Source organism: Protopterus annectens, chromosome 3.part1 (assembly GCF_019279795.1).
Source record: "Protopterus annectens isolate FY-2018-M chromosome 3.part1, PAN1.0, whole genome shotgun sequence".
NCBI classification, from domain to species: Eukaryota; Metazoa; Chordata; order Ceratodontiformes; family Protopteridae; genus Protopterus; species Protopterus annectens.
The window spans coordinates 852,341,391-852,369,326 of NC_056732.1; the positions used below are offsets into that span (position 1 = coordinate 852,341,391).

Genomic DNA, 27,936 nt, shown 5'->3' on the forward strand with positions numbered 1-27,936 from the left:
CTTTTATTATGTTTGCACCTAAATGTATAATAGATTTATTTCTTCAGATAAATTCATCTTTGTGAAAACTTTAGTTGTTCATATTCACAAGGAAATTAATTGTTTGCACCACAAAAGAATATTTTATCACCTCTTGCACCATATTCTTATACTGAATATTTTCATGAAGTGGCAATAGAAAACTATTACTCTGAACTGCTTCAATAAGTTAAAAGAGTATGAAGCATGGTAAAAATGGCAGACATTTACAATGCATTTTGGGGTGTTCTTCCTTCACCTTTCCTTCCCAAACCCAGGGATCTTCAGGGCAGTGGCAATGTAGGTCATCATACCATTGCCCTCATTGCTTATCATTTCAAGGAATGCCAGTAGCCCTGACCAGCAGCTGTGTTTGTAGTCATACCAAGTGTCCACCTTATGAAATGAAACCACACATGCTCCCAACAACTGCTCCCTGAACTGATTTTGAAAAATGTGCAACATAATCTTGGTTATGTTTGCATACCTGGCATGTGTTCACCATAGGGCATCAGTATCAGCAGCCAAAACCATGAATATACAGCCAAATAAAATGTCAGGCTGTGATTCATTGTTTAAACATGACTTTGAATCATCCTAGTGCTGCTACTTAGCACAATGTGCACACACACCCAGCCTGCATGCCCAAGCAGGCATGAGTAATATGTCAGTGGCATGGTGCTGAACATAACTCTACCTTATATTACTGCAGCACTTTAGTGAAACACAGCTATTCATAGACACTGGTGAACTCTACCTTCATTAGCATACATCTGAAGTAAACTAGTACATATTTGTGACTTTTTGTGCCAAGTCACCAAAATCTTAAAATCTTAGGCAAGGCAGCAGCAGCGGCAACATTAGCAGTGATTCAGCAGAAGCTTGGAAACCTGAGACTAGAAGTAGCATTTCTGCAGGAGAGAGCCCACAGTAGGTGCACAGTATTCCATAGTACTATTTTAAAATTTAGGTCACATAACCTGTGGACTCCTTAGCCCAAGTGCACTATGCAAGACACCCAAAATCTCAGTGTTAATAAGGTGTATGAGGATTCTTTTTAAGAACCACAACTCATTAGCACAGCATTGGGCTCCAGTTTAACACAAAGCTCTGAACACCCATCACTGCATTATCCTTCCATGTTCCACTCCTTTCCCCACTATAGCCCACAATTGCACATCCTACTGCTGTCCATGTTACAGAGACTGTACTCCATCCAGTACCATCACACACTCTTTCTTGAATATGGCCAACATAATTCAGGCCTGCACTCCGTGATCCTTCCTCCTCCTTGGAGCTCCAATGGGGACCAGGAAGTTTGCACTGTAATTTTTCAATAGGTGGAGCCTAAACATTTTGACAGAATTAAATGATGTCCTCACATTTCAAACAAATGTTCATATCTCTGGAACCATAGGGATTATAAAAGAAGTATAAATGACAAACTATTCAGCACAAACTATTTTTTATAGTGGTGGTATTCTTTAGGTCCTAGGTCTTAAAATGAATTTTATAAGTCACATTAAACACAGTAAGTATTACATTTGTAATATTTTGTAAACAACTTACAATATCTCAGCAACCACTCAAATTACGCACATACTGTCAACAGTATGTTATTCATCTAGTTGTGAGCTTTCATATGAGGTTAAGGAGTTCTGTCTGTGTTACTTGGTTGTTGAGATATTTAGAAAAAATGACATCTATATAAATTAATATCATAAAAGCAACAGTTAATATCTATTTACCTGCATTAGACAGAGGTCAAATATTAATGCAGTTGAGTTTGCCATTGTGTAAGCTTTAAGATGAAATATTTTAAAACTTTGTACATAGCATGGGTTTGGAATTATTGATGCAAATATGAACAAGCAATATTTGATGCCTAGAGGCATCAGTAGGAGTTAACTGCAGATGCACCTGGAGGCGTAACTCGGATGTAATGAGTTAAATCAAGAGTACCAAATGAACTACCTACAGAGGAACATAATGAAAGCCAGTTGGTGACCTGCTTTGATTTCCTTTTAGAGGATAAATGGTACGAACAATCATGATTAATGATGCCAACCAGTCATCTGAGGGAGGGAGAGCTTTCCTGCAGCTCAATGAGCCTGCCTAATAAGAAAAACACTGCACGGGGGAGGGGCTGTGCTCAGTTTAGTAGTTATGTAATGTCAGTCACCCTGCTGAATGGCAGAAGTACATTTAGCTAAAACAAAAGATAGATGCACTATGCCCAAATTTCAGTCATACAGTATGTGTGGCTAAGATCCACCTTATGTTCCAAAACAAAGGTCATATACAAAACATAAGATTATGCCCAGAAGGTTAACTGGTTATAAGAATGCCCGAATTTTTACAAATCTAAAATACAGATTATGCTAAAATGTGAAGGCTGTCTTTTAGGTAGATAATACATCACTGAATACTCAGAGAATTAAACCTATGTGAGTTAAAATTATTTCCATCTTCAAAGGTATTTGTAAGGGCAACAGTTAACTAAAAACATATTTCCTTGTAATAAATATATATATATATATATATAGAGAGAGAGAGAGAGAGAGAGAGGAAAATTGCAAGACTGTACAGAAATCTCTTTCTGTATAACACATTCCACGATTGTTAAGAATGCAGGACATTTTATGTAGGATTCTTTTTGAATGAAAAGCAGTGCTTTTGCCCAGATGCCCTTCAAGAGATATTCAGAAGGTTAAAACATTAAAAGATAACTACAAATTATTTATGTTATACAGGCATTTTTACACTTAAATGGAGAAGAAAGAAGAGTGAATGGTTGTCTTCACCAGGTAAAGGCTAATGGTACTTACAAATCAGATAACGACTTAGGGAAAAAGACATCAATTGAAAAAAGTTTTGGTCAACAAAGGTCCAAAACGGATGAATTAGTCAACAAACTGCCGTGGCTAACCATGCCTTGAAAGGTTTAAAACGAATTTGTGTCTTGTGTGGAAAGAAGCACCAGTCTTGTAGATTATATTATGTGCAAATATTCCTTACAATATGTTTAATGTTGTTTGTGGGCTATTTGTGTTTTAGTTGTTGCTATGTGTAGAAATATAAAACTTCCAAATGTTGCTTCCACACCTGAATCATGTTAAATGTGTTTTGTCTGAAGTAAATCCTGCTCTCTTCTTTGCAGCAATATCACAAGATAAGGAGTCTGGCTATCACAGATATGAAGGCTAATGGGGAAAACCCATACCCACATAAATTCAGTGTGAGCGTCTCTCTTTCAGAGTTCCTGGAGACTTACAAAGACTTAAAGCCTGGTGATCATTTTAATGACATAATCACTTCTGTGGCAGGTTTGTAATTTATCTCTTCTATCCACGGGTTATGAAATTCAAAATATAGTTTCTGTTTTCTAAGGGAAATGCATTTTGTAATTTTAGAACAACACTGTGCATGCACTACAAAAGGAAACAATAATTACGTGTAACACTTATAAAAAGGAAGAATGACATCCCTGTTAAGCACAGAAGGTGTCCAAGTTCTAAAAACCTTAAGTTAGTAACACTAACAAGACATAAATTCACAGCTAGCAACTATGAGTCTCAGTAGCCATGTGTGACAAGCCTAGGAGAATATCATTTACAGTTACAAATGACACGCTACTTCTAAATTCCACACACAAGGTTCTCAAAAGGAAAGTTCGCCCCAGCAGGAGAGATGAACATCAGCACATATCAAAATCACCAAGTTTCAAATAATGCATTCTGCAGCTGATAAGAAGCATACTACCTCACCACACAATGCAGAATTTTCCTATCTTTTCCCACTGAGGTATTCACCTTTGCTGCCCCTCTGAAATATTCTTTTTTCTTGTCCCACTCCATCATTATTTTGCCTTTTTCCTACAACGGTATTGACCTTTACTCTCTACTGAAGTATTCTTCCTCCCTTTACCACTGCACTATTCACTTTATTGACCCACTGCAGAGTTTTCCTACCCTGTCTTAGTGTGGTATTCACCTTTACTACTTCTTTGTGACACTGTTCCCACTGTGGTTTTCAGCTTTATTGTTCCTCTACATTACTCTTTGGCTCTTCCCCCTGCAGTATTCACCTTTATTGACCCCATTACAGACTTTTCCTACTCTGTGTCAATGTGGTATTCATTGTTACTACCCCACTGCAGCACTTTATAGCATGTGCCCTTGTGGTATTCACCTTTACTGCCCCTCTGCAGAAATCTCCTACTCTGTTTTACTGCAGTATTCTCTTACATGCCCCACCACAGGATCGTTTACACTGCACTACTGTAGCATTTTCCTTCCCCACTGTAATATTCTCTTACACTATTCTAATGGAGTATTCTGTTACACTGCACTTTTGTGCCATTCTTCAACCCTACCTTAGTTCAGTACTCTCCTGTGCTATCCCACTGTAGTATTATCATGCATCACCCAATCACAGCATTTTCCTGCACCACCCAAGTGCCACATTCTCTTACCTGCCGCAGTGCAATATTCTCCTACACCACCTTACTGCAATATTCTCCTACACCACCTTACTGCAATGTTATCATACACCAGCCAAACCTCAGCATTCTCCTAAACCACCCCAGTGCAGCATTCTCTTACCTGCCCCAGTGCAATATTCTCCTATACCACCCTAAAGCAGTGTTATCATACACCAGCCAAACAGTAGCACTCTCCCAAACCACCCCAGTGCAGCATTCTCTTACCTGCCCCAGTACAATATTCTCCTACACCACCCTACTGCAATGTTACCATACATCACCCAACCACAGCATTTTCCTGCACCACCCAAGAGCACCATTCTCTTACCTGCTCCAGTGCAATATTCTCCTACATCACCTACTGCAGTGTTTATCATACACCAGCCAGACCGCAGCATTCTCCTAAACCATCCCAATGCAGAATTCTCTTATCTGCCCCAGTGCACTATTCACCTACACCACCCTACTGCAATATTCTCCTACCCTGGCACACTGTAAAATTCTCCTAGCCTGCCTCACTGCAGTACTGACAAATATAGCATCTCTGCAGCATTGCCCTACCTTAGTACACTGAAATATTCTCCTAGCCTATCTCACTACAGTGTTCACATCAGTGCATCATTGTCCTACCCTGTCCCACTTTTTGTGCTAACTTCAAATGCAGACAAAAGGAGACCTTCAGAAAGCAAATGCAGAACATCCACATGATGTTACTGTAAATGTTAATAGGGAAAAATAAACTGGGCTGAACGTTATTCTTTTGCTGTGCTATAGGTGATTTTTAAAGTCTACGTAGGAAAAACACTAAAATGTACACTCCTGGTTACATTTTTATGATTGTTCATTTGCCAAATGTGATAAATAAACAGTAAAAAAAAAAAAAAAATAGAGGTGTGCAGGGTCTTACATGGAAGTACTCACATTAGATAAAACGTCCACCATCAGAGAGGAAAATGGCAGTAATGACCATTAGTGATGTGTGACTCTTCAGGTAAATACAGGATTGGCAAAAACAGTGGCAAAATAATAGTGTTAGACAGCATTACCAGATGGTTCAGAAGTGAACTGTGGGGAAAGCAGCTTTTGTGGTGGTTGCTGCTCTAATCCTCAGCCAATAGCAAACAAAGATAAACAAGGCACAGTACTTGCCCTACTCCTATTGGCCATCTACAAAAACAAACTACTCTTCAATCTTCCTTGCCTCCTCCTCCTATTTTACGACAATGACACTGTCCTGTTCCATTCAAACAAATCTTTAACAACACTGCAAAAAGAATTTCAGTCTGACTTATTCATCCTTATCCACTGAATTAATAACAACAGACTTATTAACTTATCAAAAATAAAAACACTGCCTTCTGGAACTGAGCAGAGATTATTCAAAATGATCTCTCCATTATTAATATTTTATCACAACAGTACTGCAAATACACATTGTAAATCATTTAAGTATCAAAAAATATGGATAGACCCATCTCTTAACTTCAACCTTGACAAAAAAAGGATTGGCCCACTACTGTTAAGGGCTAAATAAATCTCACTGTTTCTCCTCAAGTCTTCCAGGACTGCAATAAGTATACTTTCTGAAGTAGAATATGGCCTCCTCTTAATAGCATATACTTCAAAAAGAAATTCCACCCTCATTCACACAATCACCGTTTAAATCTCCAGGTTCTTCACACTGTCCTCAAAGCAAAAGCAACATTGCATAAAACTAGGGAAAGCAAAATGGCCCCAGTCAAAGATCTGACCCTCAGTTTTGGCCTCAGATTGCCATACTGCTACACAACTGCACAGTCTCTCCACCAGCAGCCAGACATATAAGGGAACCCTCTGCCTACAACTTAGAAATCATTGTGTGATCATTGTGTGTGTGTGTGTGTGTGTGTGTGTGTGTGTGTGTGTGTGTGTGTGTGTGTGTGTGTGTGTGTGTGTGTGTGTGTGTGTGTGTCTGTGTGCGCGTGTGTGTTCTGCTATGGAGTGATATACCTCCAATTAACAGCTCAATGCATTAACTTTGCTACCTCCTGGTATAGCCTTCATCTCCCACATGACCCTGAACAGAATAAATTATTCAAAAATAAATGAAAGAATTAATTATATCTAAGTGACAGTCTGGCTTCCCATTTAATACAAACCCATGACTGTTATTTATTTGATCCTGAATTAACACCAGCAAGCACATATTTTTGGTCAATGTTTTGCTGCAGTTAGATGTCATGCATTCGCCTTAGGATGGAAATACACATGGCCATATGCAGCAGATAAATGCATGACACAGTATACTGGAAGGAAAATGGTGCCAGTCCTGTGTTAACTGCAACCAATTAAAACAGTTAATCTGCTAGTGAAAATGTCAGTTGATTATGTTACAAGATGCTTGCAAACAACACAGCTTAGAACAAATGCTAATCAGGCCATCCAACAAAGCAGTCAAACATAAGCAGTTAATCTAAATTGCCAAACCCAGTCAACACTGATTTAGGGACTTTTGTCAAGCCAGACTCTGGGTTTTGGGCCTTGGGCCAAACCTACCTGCTTGAACCTGAACTTGGTTGTATTAGGGCACAAATCTCCATTAAGGCCCCATGCATGGCAGAGACAGAGAAATCTATCCAGATGAAGGAGTCAGAATGTCTGATCTCATGCGCTCTTCCCCATTTCTTGCAAAATTTTAGCTTTCTATGCATGCACTACTACCTAACCAGCTTGGATATCACAACATACTTTTTTCTTCCTACTACTTGTATGGGAAGGCAAAATCAATCAATCATTCGATCAATCAGTCCTTGGGAGGTTGACTCCATGGTGCAGAGGAATGGAGCCATGAGTATGACCCAGAAAACTGGGGTTCAGTTAGGGGCAGTAACAAGGCACAGTAGCCAAGAGGGACATCAATGTGCAGGTGCATATCATAATGGCCATGCTGTTTATCACACAACTGAAGAGAAAATGGGTGTATGGGAATGCATGAAAGCTAAAGACAGCAAGCAGAGGAAGACATGCATAACCAATGTGAAGTGGATAGTGGGGGGATGTGGTATTGTTTGTGGGGGCAGAGACTCTTTTTATTATTAAAACAGGTAGATAAGAAAGGTATCAAAGGATGGATGAAGCAAGACTGGCAATGGGTTCAGGCAAACATGAAACACATATGCAGCCATACAGGTAGTGGTGTACATAGAAAATGTGGGTCAGACAGTAGATGGATGCATACAGTCTACAGACAGAGGCTAGACAACTGCTGATGGGGATGGCTGGACAATGAGCAAGATATGATAAAAGACAAGAAAAGGATAGGTAATGCCAGGAAGACTGCCGGGCCTGCACAGAGGTCATCATACCTTGACAGCATACACCTGGGTAAACAATGTTATGGACTAGTTGCTTTCTTGGAGGCCCAATGGCTGGGGATTGCCAGTTGAGTGACTTCCCAAGTCACTCCAGAAGGAGTTTCATGATCCTGATGTGGGAGCTCAGCTGTCTGCACATCTCAACAGCAATCAGCCTCTGCACATGCCACAGAGGCTACCACAGGTATTACCTCTGTCCACCTTAAGCAGGGAAGCCTTTACCACTACAAAGAGGCAGGATGAGAGGGCATCAGGAACTCATACATGTAAACTCCAACAAAGGAGTCACTGATACCTTCTGCCAGGAAGATATGGAGGGAATAAGTGACATGTCATCAGCTGCAGTGGCTGATAGAAACAGAGGTGAATGTGGCTGCACCTTCACCTCCTCTGCCTGAAATGGACTTTCACATGAGAGATATAGTGGGAACACAATGATATGGCACACATGTGACAGGAATGTTACTGCTGCTGTACACTGGAATGATATGCAGTATATACACACCTTGCTATCTGGGGGAAGCAGCCAAGTATGTTTAAGTGATGGTCTTCTGCAGCTGGAAAACAAATACTGTACCGTTAAAAAGAGCTGGATAACACTAAAGACAGTAGGACATGACTATACAAAAAATATGTATATTTACATGACATTTCTGGCTGTATCTCCTGAACCTTTTCCTCACTGTCTTGGAGCAGGTCAGCGTAGTGCTACCCCACTTCATCTTATTGGCGTCTACATTCTTCCTCTGTATGGACGATGCCCATAGAAACAGACAGCATCGGTACCAGGCTGAACCAGACATCCCACCTTTTTAAATGGGCAACCATTTCTTGTCTTCTTATTTTACATTATACTATTAATTAGTCAATGGTGTATCTGATGTCTTATATGATGGCATATTACACTATAATTACATTTCTGTGCTGTATTCTAAGTAATGTAACCATATGTAATTTTCAGACTTAATTTCTGAAGTTTCCCCAGTAACCGATCCAGTTGTTTGCATTGTGTATGTACAAGCACCAAAATGGCACAATAAACTATTTTGCCCAGCGGTCACTTCAGCAGTCACATTTATGCACAAGCACTTCCCTGATACACAATGAATTATTTCCCCAAGCAACATCCTCATTACTATGTCCAGGTATACATGCACCTAAATGAAATGTTTCCCCCAAACAACCCTTCAATAACATTTCCTAGTACGTACAACCACCAGCATGAACACTTCACCCAAGCAACCCCTTCAGTAGAATGTTGAGGTATGCACAATCACCGAAATGAAACCCTTACCAAAATCCTGTCTTGACTGCAGAATACTACTATTGTGCAACTCTGGCAATATCTAACCTTACTATAGTCTAAGAATCTGAGGACTCTCCTCATTGTACACTCAGCAGAACCACATGATATCAGCATGTTGGGAAAGGTTATAGATTTAGGGACTGTTGACCATGGGCCAACTGCCAAATACATGAGGGCTCCTGGTGCTGTGTCTTATGTGTTTCTATGGTATTCCTTGTTTTCTAGATCTTACAAGTGTGCAAAATATTTTATTCTGATTGGTTAAGTTCATGGCGGTAATGTTGTTTTCGAGACCTTGCCTAAAAAACGTACTGTTTTGGATGCAACAGCCTTTGCAGTAGCTGAAAGCCTAGGGGTATCAGGTACAAACCATCTCTTGCAAAGCAGCGAGGTTTGTTGACCATGGCTTCCCAGGCTGACAGGAACTTGATCCCCTTTGAATGACACCAAAAACTGAGCCAATTACTGAAATCAATAATTTTTTTGTTTATACTGTGGCATCATTCTAGGTAAGGGTAGTATGCTGCTCAAGGCTAGGGACATACCTGCCTGGGACACATAGTGTGAGAGATGAACCATGTCTCTCTTCATATAGACCAGTGAGGTATATCTCAAATCATTCATACCAATATGAACTATGACAAAAGTAACAAAAGTACCTCACCAAGAGGATCATGGGCTACAAACAGATGTCCTATGCAGCTCGACTAAAGAAACTCCAGCTCTACTCAGTTGCTTACCACCTACTCAGAGGCGATCTATGCCTGACTTACAAAGCCATGTCAAAATCAGAATTAATGGACATGCTCCACCTCAAAAAATCCAAGTCCCTTGGAGCTACACGCTCCAGGGACCTAAACCTCAGCACAAAAATAAATAGGACATGCTGGAGGGACAGATTCATTTCCCAGAGGCTCCCCTCACTCTGGAATAGAATTGCAATTCATGTTAGACATAGCCCCTCGCTGACCCTCTTCAAGCGAAATCTGTACTCGTGGATGGGAAATCGCAAATTCACCCCTGGGATCTCTTCTGTGTCCCTGCTAGACAGAGGCACAGTAAACTAATCTTAAAAGAGTACCTTCTGTGACCTACTTTACAGAGCCACAGTAGGCTAATCTAATAGGGAGGCGGAAGCCAAATACACTCTGGCTAGGCTTATAAATGCCCTAGGGCAGATAGCCTAGTATCTACCTATGAACCTATGACAGAGTCATAAAGGTACTTGTTGCTGAGAGACCAGAGTGCATCAGTGGTCTGATGAATCCTGGCACCGTACAGGCAGCTGACTGTGAAATTTTCCTTGTCCAACCTGGTGAGTAAGACATCCATGTGTCTCACTATTGAGTCCACAATGACTCATCCTTTACCTTTTACTTCCACACTGATTACCTAAGGAAGAAGGTCAGCCTTCTTCTTTTTGGGCCAAATACCCCCTTACTAAAACCTCCAGAACAGCCACTGGCAAACACACCCTACTCTCTAAAGTTCAATAAGACCTTCCCTCATAGCCTCATCATAAAAAACTCCACACACAAACAATAACTAATAAAAATGTAAACTTACTACCCAGTCCTCTAAAATGACCACCACTGTAAAACAATGAAAAAGCAAAATGGCTACCTGTTCAGTAAATGTTTGACCTTCTCCTACGATCCCAACTATTCAAACTCCAAATCAACCATATATCCTCTCCCCTAGCTTCTAATCTAGACAATCTTCCTCTTACAGCCTCAAAAGCCCTACAAAGCAATCCCCAAAACCAAACTCCATTGTACCACTGTTCTTATATACAAGGTTAAAAACTCTAGGAAAGTATTTCCTCGCAAATAAAAAGACATCTGATATTACCATACATTTAGGACTTGATTAAAAACCCTCCTCCTTTCATCAGCTAAATGTCACTGCCTATCCTCCAATGATATCACCTAGCCTGAGCGACATCATGCTCTGCTTCTTGTTAACATTCCTCCTGCTCTTCATATGGTACATTCTGTTGCACCAATACACGTCTTATTCACATACTTTTCTGCTTAACGTAACTTCTATTTTCAACTATTCACAAATTTTAACATCCTTCACTCCACACAACTATTCCATCATTCCCACTTAGACAACTCACTTTCCAAATGATATTTGTCTTGCTTTACTGTAAATACAATATATATTTATAACAGTGTATATACCATTTTGTTAAACAATAGTAGTATTTTATATATGTGTATATTTTACAGAAATGTATTTTCACTTCACTGTCGCTATCTCTCACTAAATGTAATTCTCTGACTTTCTTTGCATGCTCAAGCCGAGACTGAAACTGGTGAAGAAATTTTAAATAAAAGAAATTTTAAAAGCGACACAAACTAATACAGCAGAACTACTACCAATGTAAATACTTCTTGCTTTTACAGAAAGGAGATAAGACTGTTTTACATCAAAACAAGTGAATAAACACAGTAATACAGCTTCACAGATGCAACAGTTTCTAAACATAATATCCAATAAGGTGGGTGGACAATATTGGACCTTTCAGAGCCAGTGAACTATCCTGCTTATACAGCTGTACTTCAGAACATGTGAGCAGCAGTCATATGGAACCAAATGCACACTGCACCCCATATCAAACTTAAAACTGCATCAAATTTCAAGTAATTATGAACGCCAATTAAAAATCTTCAAAAAGTGCTGAGCTAACAATGCAAAAGTATGCATATGCATTTCTTACTGCTGGTTCAGCAGTTAAAAGAAAAAAAAAATAATTTGCAACAAACAACCTATAGCAGCACACGTAAAAAGAACCTATTCTCAGATTCATACGCACTTTTCTTTTTAAATGATTATACTTAAGTCTATAATGCCAAGCTCTTACAGTCACTAACATTTATACTATCAACATAAAGAAAATGAACAAATACAACATCACTGCACATTCTGTACAGGCTGCACTATTCATTCTTATCCACAACTCACATCATAAACACTATGGACCAAAGGTATATACAACTTGTAACGCAACTTACACACCCCAAGCTTCAAACACTGGGCTATCCTCAATAGTATTGGAAAAATATCACTGTAAAGCACTACTTCCAAAGCCAATGTAAGTACTCATTAAAAAAAATGTTGGGCCATATCAGTAACCTGAAATGTCATCCAATAAACATAACTGGCCTTATGCATTGGCCAAATAGGCAGCCGCCTAGTGCGCCGCTCTAGCAGGGGTGTTTTCCAGTAATCTGGATGGTGTAGGGTGGTGTTGGGGGGGGGGGGTGCTGTGAAGACCTTCTGCCTAGGGCACCAGTTAACCAAAGGCTGGTCCTGCCAATAAATACTCTACTTTTGTATCCCACAGAAAGCAATTATCTATAGAAACCACTGGAATATTAAAACTGTTTTAGGAACTAATCAGGATGTAAAGTATACCACCAAAGTGTCCAGATTCTTGTTTCATATTTTTGGTCAGTTCTGCATAAAATCTATGGTTTTCTGGCAAATCACTGAGGGAAGAAGTCACTAAATACTGACAGAAACTTGAGTCTCAGACCTCACATCCTTGAGAAAATGTATGCTGACAAAATCCGTCATTCTAGCAACCAAGTTTATAAGAGCAATATTCACAATCTGTCCCCACCTCTAGGTCTCTCTCACACCATTATTTCAGACTTTGTCCTGATTTCTTACTCGAAGAGATTAGACTGTATGAATCAGCGATATCTACCTCCCATGTACAACAAACAGTGCTGTAAATAACCCAGGATGGCTGAAAATATACATTTCTAAACAACTGCTAGCATCTTCATAAATCAAGCGTGAGTGTCTATAATATAAAAGGAACATAATGTGCTAGATGAAGTACTCATGTCCCAGTCCAGTGAGTAATTTCCCAGAAAAAAAAAAAATTGTATGAAAAATGGACCAAAAACGTAAGGCAAAAATCTGGATATTCTGCGAGAATCTGTACAGTTGAAAGATACGACTCCCACGCCAAATTTGGCTCTGGGAACTGTACTTGTGCACAACACAAATTATCACTAATCCCAACGTACACACAATCCATACATATCGGTCATACATCCATAAGTGCCTAAATGGATGTGGGATTTGCACATTAGTATAAGCAATCAACTAAACGAAATGGGATATAGATTCCAAAGTATACACATACTGCCCATGTTTTCTATACTGACAATCTGTAGGTGAATAAAGATACAGTGCATGAAGGGAAGGCTCCATACAAATTCAGAAGTCTGTTCATTACCCCCCACAACATTACTTACACACACGCACACACGCACGCACGCACACACGCACACACACACACACACACACACACACACACACACACACACACACACACACACACACACACACACGCACACACACGTGTCACCTTTTCATAATAAATCACACGTTCAGAAGCCCTTACAGCTTCCTAGACAAGGGCGGTATCTTAAATGCATAATAAACTTTGCAAAAAACTTAATGAACAAGAATAAAAACACCAACTAAACTACTTGACAGACTGAAAACTACATTTCTTACACATCCCAACAAGAAAACGAAAGCAGTCGGCATGTGGTTCTAGCTAGCAATGACAGGACATTAGACAAGCAAACGGCTTGCATTAATACAAAATTCTGCCGGACTCAAAATCGAGTCACTAAAAATGAAGTGATCTGTGTGATGATACGTACAAGCAGTTCAAATACGCCAACACAAGGAGGCATGTTATTATTTATTTTTTTGTCAAAGCAACTAATAAAAGTCACAGAGCAGACCACCTACAAACAGCACTAGGACAGACGGACTGTTTACGTAAAGTTAAAGTTGCAGGAAATGCAAGTACTGTGGTACATGTGAGCAGAAGTTAAAACAAGGAATTGGAACTAAGGGTTGCAAGAAAATGTTTATCTCCCAAATAAGGAACAATATTAAGAGTATTCTGCTGCCACAGCTACTTTAGATTTGTGCAAGACAGTAACACATCTAAAAAGATTTGCAGGTTGTGCAACTGCAATCTGTTAAAGAAACGAAAAAAAAACTGCAGAGATGCAGCCCAAGAGTCAATATCCACAAGTCTTCCATACTACTGCTAGGAAAAGTAAACAAACAATCCTAAAATAAACACCCCTTACAGCTTCTGCTTTACTCCGACCAATTCTTTAAAAGAAAAATAAAGGACAGCAGAGGCACTGGCGCTTATCGGGCAGAAAAGGGCACTGACCTTTAAAAATAAGCTAGTCTGCATAAAGCTGCAGGTGGATAAGCAGGCTAACAGTAGAGTAATTAGAATCTGCATTTATCAGCATGGGGGTAACCTTTGTGGTGAGAAGCATGTTTCTGCTTATTGTTACTTGTAAAAGGCTTGTGCTGTCAGAGCAAAACAAAAGAACATAATTTTGGGGGTGGAGGTGGGACATAAGTGGTGGCTTGGATTGCAGAAATCCGATTGGCTGCCATCACTTGCTTAGTCAACAACTTCAGAAGATTTTCTAATAAAAGTTTAATGTAAACTTAATGTAAAAACATGCTGAATCGTAACTGAATATGATAAATTACAAGTTCAGTTACGATTTCAGCGTGTTTTACATTTAACTCAGCAACAAACCTGCAATGGAGTTTATCATGCTTGTGGAAGGCACTCAGGGGTAACAGCTTGCATTTAGTATCTTTTCATGGCATGCTCGGTGTTAAGCATAGAGGCGCCATGAGAAGATACTCAGGTTAATGAGACCCAGCAAGTGCTCTTTGAAAATCCCTATGTAGGAAGAACAAAAAAAATCTTACTCTCCCTGGTACACTATGCTGATGCCCTGCAGTTCATGGTGGATGAAGCAGCCATGGCCACTCAGTCCACTGGAGGAGCAATATATTACACCTATAGACATGGATGCACATTCTGGATTCATGTCGTGCAATGTAGTGCTGCATTAAATGCATTCCCAGGACTGGTATACAAGGAAAGACATCATATGCCTAGTGCTTAACAGTGCATATATGGCTTGTGCTGCTAAGTATGGTTAGCACAGTGTATAAAGGAAGTGATTCAAAGGCACTGTCACTGGCACAAGTGGTGCAAGACAGACAGAGTGAGGGTCACTGTACTGTTATTTGTATACCTGGGACATATGCAAGGATGGATCACATATGGGTATTCCAGATGGGTGTAGGGCATTTGATTAAATGTCTGTCACCCCAACACAGCAGAACAATGTCAAAACATCAAACACAGCAAGACTGAGACATTCTGCACATGGTCCAGGGAGTACCAGGGCAGACTAAACCAATGGCAACTGTTTTTGTAGGGGGGCTAATTATATATACTAACTCCAAGACCGCATAACCCCCGGGAAAAGGAAATGTTTCCCTACTCAGGGATTGTTGATCTCAAACACCTGTTGACCCCCTGTCTATATCAATCAAATGGTGTTGACTCACTGTGTGTCGGAGCATTAGCCATTTGATACAACACCCTACACCCTTCCAGATACAGCACACATGGTGGTTGTTCTACAGAAACCCAACTATCAAGGCATGTAGGTGCAGAGGCACCCAGACACCTGACCCTCACACATCACTTACAGGATCATAACACAGTCTCATGGCACTCTTGTGTATGCCTGATGAGAGGCACTGTGTCAAACTGCATGAGATACTCTGGCATAAAGGGTGGGAGAGTGCCATGGCCCTACACAACTGCATGGTTAAAGTATTGTATAGTTAGAGAGGGACCTTCCAGATTGACAACTGCATGTGATATCCAGGTAAATTCAGTGGGCAGAGGCCATAGTAAGCAACACATACATTATATACCCAATGAATGGTGTGTTTTGTCTGCAGGAGTACATGAACTGGTATGGTCAACAATGAGAGGCAATGTCTAGAAAAGCTCAAAAGCCAGGAGAATGCTGTGTTACTTCAGGCCCTCTGCATTCATGACATGCATTTACTGGCCATGAGTGGTACAGACTAGCAGGTGAGGGACCAGATCTGGTAGGGTGTGGTGCAGAATGTGAATAGTGTACATTGCCATAATAGGTCCATACAACCGGTGTGAAGAATGGCTACAAATATGATTTACTGTGGAAAGCAGAAAGGCTCAGGATATTACAGCTGACCATGCCACCAAAGGGTAGGACAACCAACATTGAAGTGGCTGATGGAGGTGGAGGAGTCTTTGATAATTCTCTCTGGACAGCAAGATCATCCCCTCATACCGGCTGGTAGCTTGGATGTTGCTGCAGGCTTAGAGCCTATTATCTGTGTGTCAGTAATGGAAGTACCATGTTAATACTGATCATAATAGTATGGTATGGTATATACCTACATGTGAAATGAAAGGGATATGACTGTGAGCTGCCTGCATATCTGTTCTGTAGGCACCTCCATATTCTATCAGTGCAATACCCTGCCCAACAAAGTACATGTTCCAAACTACTGTATAGCACTGGTCTCCATGTGTCCCACTAAGCGTGCTACAGAAGTGTACTCAAAGCATATGTCTGTCAGGCCACAGTGGTGTCATACTTTTAATGAATTCACAGGTTTCATTCATGGAGAGTCTATGAGAATTGGGCAATAGATGGCCGATGTCAGCATGGCTACTGTGGCTGGCAGTGATGCAACTTGCAGATGGCATAGCCCAACGGCACAGTAGTACTGTCTACAACATTGTGAGGGGAGGGAATTCTCACATCCATAGGTACAGAAGCCCCTGTAGGAGCAGCTGCTTAGTGTATGGCCTCAGCAGAGCTTGGCACATTCCACCTTTAATAAGGGCATACCCATGACAGGGGAGAGATGTGGGGCAGAACTTGGAATCGACCACCAGATGTGCAAGTCAGTGATATAGGCACAGATGAATGCCAAACACACCACCATGGAGCTGGTGATTGTGCACCATGGCATGCACACCTGGCATGTTCTCACAATGAAATTACAGTGCTGTTGAGGCCACTGGTGGCCAACATCACATCCATAGGTACACTGATGTGACAGATTATGATTGTCATCCAGTTTGTTTTCATTGGCTGTATGGTCCACATCCATTGGAGAGTCGGAACCTAAACTGGACATACAACAGCTGCCCCATGTTAGATCCTGCCATGGTATTATCCAACTGCACTGTTTGATTTCACACTTTTGTATTTTTTAGCATGATATTCACTACAAATGTTTGGTTACATATTCCAGGACAATATTGCAGTGCCCCAGAGGTGTCCAAACAGTGGAATCTACTCTTCAGAAGTCCAAATATATATTCTATAAAGTTTCTAGTTTCAGCATAGGCCATATTGAATGTCATCTCCTCTATAATCTGCAAGTTATGAATTGGGGTCATCATGTATGACTCAAGGGCACATCCAGCATCACCTATAAATCACAAGAAACAATATTATATGTGACCTGCTCCCAGCATTCATGGTAGTTGTCTGTATAGCGTAGTCTGATTGCAATGTATGCATGTTTTTATGTGCCTCTACCAGTAAGGTGACCTGACAGGAACCAATGGTTTAGGTCAGAAATGTGCCAAATGTGTGTACTGTTAGAACTCCCTATGTAATACATGGACACATTATAGATAATTCCCTGAGCATTAAAGACCACCTGGCAATTCAGTGAATTATAGTCCTTCATATGACCACATGGGCTACAATAACAGCATGGGTGTAATCTATGGTACTCAGTACCTCAAGGAAGTATTCAGTCTTGCAGTATGCGTGCATAATGTTGGTTCTCTTCTCAAGTTTTGTTGAGAATCAGATGTACTCTTCCACATGTTGTAACATAATGTTATGGAATTGGTTAAGTATAAATAAAGCTGAAACCTGCAATACATCTAATATGTTGGCTGTAGGTTGCTGGAAATTCTCTGTAGCTGGACTGGTCAATGCTACACATATGTTTGCGTTCAGGGGAATAGGCATACCATGAGCACCCCCAACTTCCGCTCATGGATGACACAGGCAAACTATACACCATAATGTATCCCCGTCCATCTAGAAACAATAAATATATGCTGATCTGTCAGATACTGATATGCCAGTTGCTGCTTGCATTCTCTGTGCCTAACATGGCTCCAGTAATGTACTCCATAAATTATAGCATTCAAAAAGGGTGGGTGCCAGCATGCAGCAAAATAATTTTATACATCTCTAAACTGGTACTCCATACTGACTTCCTCTATTTGCAAATTCTGTGTTGCTCAGCTGCATGGGCTTTCTCATTTAAATGTTATTGTGCACTCATTTGCATGAGCAGCATTTTGCACAGTCTTGACCACTGAACTTTCATTTGGTCTGTTTTTTATTGCCTGTACCTTGCTCAGGGTCACATCTTATGCTCTTTTGTGCTGTGCACTGTACAGACACCTCCAAAGCAGAAATGTAAGCAACCTCCACCTCCCAACACAACCCAAATGACACATAGCCCGCAGACTCAGTGTGCCACTCAACCACAGCCAATGAGGCAAAACAACGTACCCAACACACTAGTCATAGGTGACTCTATAGTCAGGCACACTGATGTCCCACTCACCAGGCTAAACAAGGAAAAGGTTACTGTCAGCTGCCTGTGAGGTGCCAGGATCCGCCACATAACCCACGCACTCAGGTCACTCCACAACAAGTACAAATATGACTCTGTCATTGTCCATGTTGGTGTCAACGACCTGAGACGTACCTCCCTGGACTACATGAAAAGAGACATGGAAGAGCTCTCCGATCTTGGAGCCCAGGCAGGTATGACCCTAGCCCTGAGTAGCATTCTGCCATCACCCAGAATGATGCTGCAGTACAAGGACAAAATGAATAACTTCAACAATTGGCTAAGCTTCTTTCGCCATTCTAAAGGGATCCAGTATCTGTCTGCCTGGGATGACATGGTCGACAGACCACAATGCTTTGCCAGAGATGGCCTGCACCTGTCACCCCTTGGATTCTGGATACTGGATAAGGCTCTTGCCGCCCCTATAGTGCCTTTTTTAGGCAAGGTTCAAATGACAAATTCACCACCATAACAGGAACAGGCAAGCAAAAACTGAGGGTGATGCTACTCAATGCTAGAAGTCTAAATCTCAAAATGCACTCACTCGAGGCACTCCTTAAAATGGAGAACATCGATATCTGTGCAGTGACTGAGACCTGGTTCAAGGCTCCAGAGAGCACCCCTGCACTACCAGGCTATAACTCATACCACACTTTTCGGCCATGCAACCTAGGCCAGAACACCAAAGGCGGAGGTGTGTCCATATTCATTAAGGATATCCACACCTCCAGGCTAGTTGCTCAGCATAATGCAGCCGAGGTTATCCAAGTGCAACTAACTCTGGGCAAAACTGCAATCCAAATTGTAGCTTGCTACAGATCACCCACCATGCCCCAGGATTCCCACTCCTCTTTTCTTGATGTACTGGAAAATATTAGGGTTCAACCAAACACCCTAATAATGGGTGATTTCAACTACCCCACCATTAACTGGGAAAACTACTCATGTACCAACTCCTTTGCTCATCACTTTCTGGAATTCATAAACTCCAATGCCCTGGATCAACTTATCCACACCCCCACCAGGGGCAACAATATCCTAGATCTAGTCATTACCAATATGAGTGACCGGTGTTCCACACCTGAAGTCAATGCCTCATTGGTCTGCTCTGACCATAAGCTAATTACCCTAGTTATCCACATCCTGCCTCCACCCCCCATTAAGGAAACCATGGTAAAAAAATTCTCCAAAGCCAACTTCATGCTTCTTAAGACAGAAGTGGTAAACTTCATGACACCCATGCAGATGGAAAATACAGTTACGACTACTGAATCCTACACAATTGCACTTTATAAGCACTAACATAAGTGCATGGATCATGCTATCCCAAACAGAACCAAGATGCTATCCTCCAAAAAAAGGAAGCCAATCTGGTGGTCCCCTGCCATAAACAAACTGTACAACAGAAGGAAGAAACTCTTGCAAAAGAGAGTAAAATCCCACGAGTGGAGGAGCTCCCTGGTCAGCCTCAGTAAGAAGCTGCGATCCCTGATAAAATCCTCCAAAGCTAGTTACAAAAACAAAATCACCACTGATTCTAAAGACAACCACAAAGCATTCTATAGCTATGTCAAGAATCTCAATGGCAACACTCAGATCTGCTTTGAGTTACAGCACAATAGCACTAAATATACAGACCCAACTGATATTGCCAACATCCTGGCAGATAGGTTCAGTGCTAGCTTTACCCCCCCTCTCACCCCCTAAAGAGCCCATCTCTATACAGGAAGAATGCAAAGTTCCTGTAATCACGGCTGCACAGGTAAAAACCACACTCTCCAAAGCCAAGAACACAGCATCCATGGGGACCAGACAACATCAAAGGCTGCATTCTACACGAACTACAGAATGAACTGGCACCCCACCTAAGTACCATGTTCAATCATAGCCTCACCTCAGGCTTTATGCCTGCTGAATGGTGCACAGCAACGGTTATCCCACTCCACAAGGGGGGAGCCACCATGGACCCTGGGAACTACCGCCCCATTAGCCTGATGGGCCTGGTCTGCAAGGCCATGGAACATATCATCATGGAACTTATAAACAAAGATATTGGTAATCTCCAAACTCTGGATCCCATGCAGTTCGGGTTTGTAAAAGGCAGATCATGTCTCCTAAACCTGATAGACTTCTTTGAAGCAGTCACCAAAGCCATAGACAGGGGTAAGGTGGTTCACACAGCCTATCTAGATCTTGCCAAGGCTTTTGACACCATCCCCCACTCTGGAATTATAGATAAACTCACTAAACTAGGTATAAATCCCTATGTCACAAGATGGGTTGCCAACTGGCTCACTGACAGAACCCACACTGTGAAAGTAGCAGACTCCAAATCCGACTTCAGACCAGTGACAAGTGGAGTACCACAGGGTTCAGTCCTGGGTCCTTTCCTGTTTGGTATCTACTTCTCTGAAGTACAGGCTAACACAGAAAGTCTAATGAAGTTCGCAGATGACTGCAAACTAGGACCCATAATCAAAACTCCCAATGATGTGGACATCCTACAAAAGGGCCTCACTGAGACAGATGCCTGGTGTCAAAGCCATGGCCTCAAGCTCAATGCCAAAAAGTGCATTGTCATCCCCTTTGGTAAAAACTCTGTACCCATGAACTACAACATAGGTGGTAGTATACTTAACACTGAAAGTGTGGTAAGAGACCTTGTGACACAGGTGGACAGTAGTCTCTCCTTTGATAATCACATTGCCACAGTAGTCAGGAAATCCTTCTACGTGGCATGCCTCATCACAAAAGGTTTCTCTTCCAGAAAAAAAGAGGTAATTGATCCCCTCTACTCATCACTCATTAGACCCTTTATAGAGTACAATGCCCCTTTTGGTATGTACCTCACAAGACATCTATAACAACTGGAAAGGCTGCAGAAATACCTCACAAAGAAGATTACCGGCCTCAAACAGATGCCCTACGCAGACTGTCTCAAAAAACTCCAGCTTTACTCCGTCGCATATCGCCTACTCAGTGGTGATCTCTGCCTAACATACAAAGCTATGTCAAACCCAGAGCTGTTGGACATGCTCCACTTAAAGAAATCCCAGTCCCTCCGACCTACACGCTCTAGGGACCTAAACCTTGTCACCACATTAAACAGAACATGCCGGAGGGAAAGATTCCTGTCCGAGAGACTTCCCATACTCTGGAATAAACTACCTATCTATATCAAACAAAGCTCCTCATTAGCACTCTTCAAGAAAAATCTTGATGATTGGATGGGAAATAGGAAATTCACCCCGGGGATCACCTCTGCGGCTCTGCTCGACAGTGGCACAGGAAAATAATTTTCTTGCGTGGCAAAAGCCAGGGTACCTTTTTGGCTGGGCTTGTATAGGCCCCAGGGCCAATAGCCTAGTACCTACCTATGAAACTATGAACCTATGAACCCCTCAGTGAATCCCAGTATTAGCATTACATTGCCAAATTCCTTTATTACACTTCAGTTTTACTCTTATTTTCTGTAATATTCCTATATTCTTGACATTTTTCATATTTTAAATACATTTTTTGCACATGCACCAGCACAGCGACTATCAACTGTTCCCAGTAGCATATCCTTGTCTACCCAGTCTCTCAAACCAAACGAGCCTTCTCTGAACCTTCTCTGACCTATGGTCAGGGCCAGTGAGGTGATGGAGGCAAGGGTGTAGCCAGGCAAGATCTTTGTACTCTAAAGAGTACAATTTTTTTCTGAACCTATTAGAAACATTGGATTTTTAACAAGACATATGATGTCCATATCCATCTAGATTAATGCTTCTAAAAACATGTATATACCTTGCTTACAGAGAGGATAGCAAATAAAAAAACACCTCTGATAGTTTTTGACTTGGGCAGCTGAAAATGCTACACACGTTAAGTTTGAGGTAGGGAGGGAGCAACAGTTGAAGGATGTGACCACTTTTTAAATGCCAGGTAGATTGGGGTGGTAGCAATAAGCATCTGTGAGTACAAAATGGAATTCACTGGCTACAACCCCTAGGATGGAGGTATTCCAGGACTGTATCATATTGCTGCCAAGAAGAATTTTTTTATTATGCCCTATGTTTTCACTTTCTCTTGCACACCATACTGGCCAGGGACAGCCATGCAAGTGAGTATGCTGGTGTATCATCCTACCTGCACAGCAACTCAGCCAGTGCCATGCCTCCCTAAGGATAATGCCCCTGTGTGTCCCCAACTTCCATCAACCATGAGGTGCACCTGACTGTATCCCCCCACCCCCCAGAATGGATGTGCTCATCCTCCCATGCCAGCATCTCAGACACTTGAGCCATTAATCAAAACTGGGTCACCTGGGAGATAGTAAGGACTTTATCCCTTCATGTCACAGCACAGGCAAGAAAATTTTTCATATAGTTAATTATATACTAAAATTCTACAGTAACATTTTCCTCAATAGCCCTCCACTATAAATGTTACATCTTAACAACTGAGTACCTGTCCCGCCCCAGTACAAACAGTATTTGACAGAACTTGATGTTATTGACTTAAACGATCTTATGGAGTTATGTGTGATGCGAGGGGCGTGACTTTAGTCCAGTTTTAGCCGCAAAGAAACCTGGCAACCCTAACTATAAACTATCCCTAACAGGTTGGACACAGATTTTCAAAACAAGAAATATATTAGGTAAGCAAATGTTTTGTCAAATTTCTCCATTAATACGGATACATACATTATGTTTTCTCTATTTTTAGTTTGGAGAGAGAGGCAGAGATACGGTATAACTCTAGAGTAAAGCTGGTGCTGCTGTCATTTGAAGAAAACATGTGCCAAACTGTTATTTCTTTGCACGAATGAGATGTTTCAGACATCTAAAAGTACATCTCCAGGCAGCTGTTCTAAGCATAGCCTACTGGGAAATAAAAAGGCCTTGGACAGAGTCAGGACATTTTAAATAGTTATATGCCAGGGGTGGTCTGGAAATTCCACAGGATCTCCCTGGATAAGCTGGAATCTGCAGTTGGGAAAAGAGGAATATAGTTTTCCCTCCTTAGCTTGCTGTCTCTTCCATCCCTCTCCAGGAGAAGCAAAAAGGAAGCAAATTATTCAGTAAATTTTCTTTTCCTTCAAGTGCATTGATTTTTTTATTTAAAAATGTATGCTATATTTTTGCCTCATTCATTTCCTTCTGGGTACACATATCAAGTAATTTTACTCATAGGGTATCTGAAACAGGACCATGCCAGTCGTATTTCTCACTTCTGAACTGCTTCCATGCTAGTCATGCTCTTTCAGAAGTGAGGGCTGGGATTCACAGGTAGGTATGTAAAGCCGTGCAAGGTTCCCATCCCAAGTCATAGACAAGGTGCTGCCCAGCAGTATGGCTCTGAACTACTGAGCCTGAAGAGGTCTGCTGCCAAATGTAAACACAGCAGTGATTGTGGGGTTATGCTAATGAAGCTCATAAGCAGCCTGGCATGCTGTTCAGTAAGGAAGCTTGAATGGTATAAATTATGCAGATGTCTGCATTATACAAGTTTCCCCCTCCAGACCAGTGCAGAAAATGTGTACATGTATTTGGCTGATTAGTGGCATGCACTTGTCTATTTCAGTGACAAGGACTCTCTGCTGGATGAAGCAGAGTAACCACCCTGCACAGATTGCCAATCCAAGTAGTGGTGTATGTATGTAAGGGATTATGTGACAATGTATGCCTGTTTGTCTTTGTGGAGGTATAGAGTGAATGGGGACAGTGTGTGAGCAAGTCTGTGAATGCATGTGCATAAATGTATATTAAGAGTGTACACATGTGCGTATCTGTGTGAGGTGGATGACCACTATCAAACAGGACCTTTAACTGGTAAGAATGGGGAGACATTGGATGTGGAGTATACAGGCATTAGATGTCTGTGTGCATGAGTGTTGGTGCAGGGTACGTGACTATGTGTCTAAGTGTGGCATCTGATAAAAAGGGGGGTGGCTGGGTACAGCACAGTTATGCTTTATACAGGCTCTGCTCTACTTAGCTTCCCCTATCTCCTAGTGGCATATTGTGTGTGTGTGTGTGTGTGTGTGTGTGTGTGTGTGTGTGTGTGTGTGTGTGTGTGTGTGTGTGTGTGTGTGTGTGTGTGTGTGTGTGTGTGTGCGTGTGTGTGTGTGTGTGTGTGTGTGTGTGCGTAAGGCCCCTTGCTAGTACAGGTTGCTACAGTGCTTATCAAGTACTGTGCATTGCTCCATTTGAATGAATAACTTTCATGCACTAACAAGGATGTACATGACTATGAATTGCTAAATGGTGCAGCTGCAGAATTTATCTCATCTGTGCAATATGAGTGGAGCTGCTGTACTTTTGTCTATGAATCCTGCCAAAATCTCTGACGTATGCAGAATTCTAAACAGATTCTTCCTAGTAATCCAGACAAAATGATGACACTGTCCCATTTTGAACTGGTGTGTGTTCATTCAAGTAATCGTCCAATCTTAGAATCCTTGTCAAATGCTAAACATAATATTCTATGGGAAGAGATAACACACCAGGCCACATTCTCATCACTGCCAAATATGCAGCATCCAAGGCTGTAGTTAAACTGTTCATCCTCAGCCTTTCCACAGGGTTTGTGTCTGATGACTGGAGAACAACCACTATGACTCTCCTATAAAAGGGTGGCTCCTCTGCAGTCTTAGACAATTATAGGTCCATCATCCTCAATATCCTTATGTGTAAAGCCAAAGAACATATCATAGCAAAACTCATTTATGCAATAATAGACAACTTAACTGATCAAGACCTCCCTCAATTTGGATTTATGAAGGACAGCTTCTGTCTCCTGAACCCAGTAAACATTTCTGAAAATGTTACAGAAGCTGTGGGCAGTGGTCATTCCATTAAGCTGTTTATCTTGACCTGGCCAAGGCTTTTCACACCATCAACAAGATGGCATTATTGAAAAATTGCAGAAACAATCTAAACCCCCACACTGTCCACTGGACTGCAAAGTGGCTATCCAACAGATACTAAGTTTGAAAGCTGCAGATGCTGTCTCTGAGCATAAAATTATAACTAGTAGGGCACTGCAGGGATCAGGGTCGAATCCTCTCCTGTTTGACATTTATTTTGAAGACATCCAATCCAAAATCCATGAAGTGTGGTTGACCAAGTCTGCTGATGACCGCAGTCCTGTCATCCACTATAACACTCCATAGAAAAGGTGCACCCACATCATATGTTATTAGTGGTAATCCTCTTTAGATAGATACAGTCAGAGGAGACATCGGTGGAAAACTCTCTCTCTTTCATTTCTCTGAGTCAGTCATCATGTTTCCACCATAGTCAATTAACCCTTTTATTTGTCCCAGTTCATTTTCAAGGGAGTATCTTGGCGATCCAAAGGCATCATCTTACCAGTGTACTCTTCCCTTATCAGACATGTCATCAAGTACAATACCCTCTTTGGTATGTATTTCTCAGCTGAAAACATCCCATAAATTTCTAGCCAGGAAAATTAAAGGCCTTAAATCCTTCAACTATCCTGATAGATTACCTACACTCAGTAACCTACTGGCTATTCTAAGGTGGCCTGTTTCTTGATTTTTGAGCCATGAAAGTCGCAGTCCTATTTGACCTATTTCTTTGCAAAATCATTGGCTCCACAATCACTTTCACCAGGAGCTTAAATCTATGCCAACAAATAAACAAGACTTGTGGGAGGGATAGTCTGCTAAATCATACTAGTCCCAGCCAATAGATTAAGTTAGCACTGCATGTCAAGCAAAGTACTATCTTGTCTACCATTAAGGCTAGTCTTTTTGACTAGATGGGTAAATGCAAATTTACATCAGGGTTATCATGTATGGTCCTACTCGATTTGGGAGGTAAAGACTACTGTTTGCAAATGGTATCTACTTAAAGGTTAATGTGGCTTGGCATCTTATATTTCCTATGCCTGCTTGTCTTGCAAATATGAACAAATACTGTACTGTGTTGTGAGCTTCATCTAGATCACTTTCAGACTGTGACATGCTGCACAGGAGTCTAAATGCACATGACAGACATACGGGAGTATGAATAAAGCTAAAGGCAACAAATGTAAAGTGGGCACAGGAGCCCTAAACCTGAATAAGGCTAATGGCTCCAATTCTGACATGGTAAAAGGAACCAAAAATCCAGATGAGATATATAACTCTGAATAACCTTAAAGGCACCCTCTGTGACTTGGTGCACAGGCACCCATAACAATATGATGTGCTCTGAATAAGTCTAAATGTACCAGTCAAATAAAGACATGTACAAATATGTGACAACCTTTTTCAGAAGCAAAACACTAGACTCTACTTTTTCAGTTGGACAGTTAGTACATAAAAATATATCTGTATTTTTCTTTAAAGAACCTTGTAATGCTATCCCTCTTTATGCATTGCTTACAGTTTGGTCTTAACTTTAGCAACATTCAACAGATATTAACATTTATTAACATTTTTATGGGAAAAAAAGTGTTATGGTGAGAACATGCAAACTCCACATACATATAATGACCAAAGATCAGAACTGAACTTTAGATCCAGGATATGTGAAGTAATCACCAAGCTTTTCTACTGTTTTATTTGCTTCTAACACTTAAAACAAGAAGTCTCATTTGCAAACAAATCGATCTAAAAATAACCTAATTAAATGTCATCTTCATTTAGCATTGGTTATGTACCCTTTGTTATAACTGCTATGTCTCCCAAACAGTATTTTTGGAAGAAGTGTCATGCAGTCACAGTGACCTTAAAATGGATATATATTCACTAGGTAGTAACATGCTACATTATTTCCGATGCGGCAATTTTAAGTAAATTAACATACTTAATAAAAAAGTATGAACATTTCACTTGAGATAACATGTAATTTGATTTTTCTTTCATTTATTTTCTCTGTAGACATAATATACATAATTATTTAACTAAGGTTTAATACTATAACACAATGTCACCCAATAGCCAGCAGTAATACATATTTACACATTACTGCAAGATGTTAACTGCCTGTTAAAAGTCTAAGTTGAAGGCATACAATGAAAGTGTAAATACAACTCAGTGATAACCATTTCTTATTTCATTTGTAGCCATCTGTTTAACAAGCTATATCCCTTGAGCACATTACAATTCCTTCCTCAGCAGTTGTTTAACCTCTGGAATTAGCAACTATTCCCTGTCAGGAAAGTAGCCCTTACCTGTGGCAAGGAACATCCCAAAATGGGCATTTTGGCTGTATCTTATTTCTCTTTTCTTCACT

At 41.0% G+C, this 27,936-nt stretch overlaps 1 protein-coding gene across 1 annotated transcript in view; it reads left to right on the forward strand.

Moving 5' to 3' along the window:
- Positions 1-27,936, forward strand: part of LOC122798301 (lysine--tRNA ligase-like) — a 394,521-nt gene that overhangs the window by 85,043 nt on the left and 281,542 nt on the right. Inside the window, exon 3 of the mRNA XM_044067128.1 lies at positions 3,179-3,344. Within this exon, the coding sequence (XP_043923063.1) occupies positions 3,179-3,344 (166 nt within the window). The remainder of the gene's footprint in view (positions 1-3,178; positions 3,345-27,936) is intronic.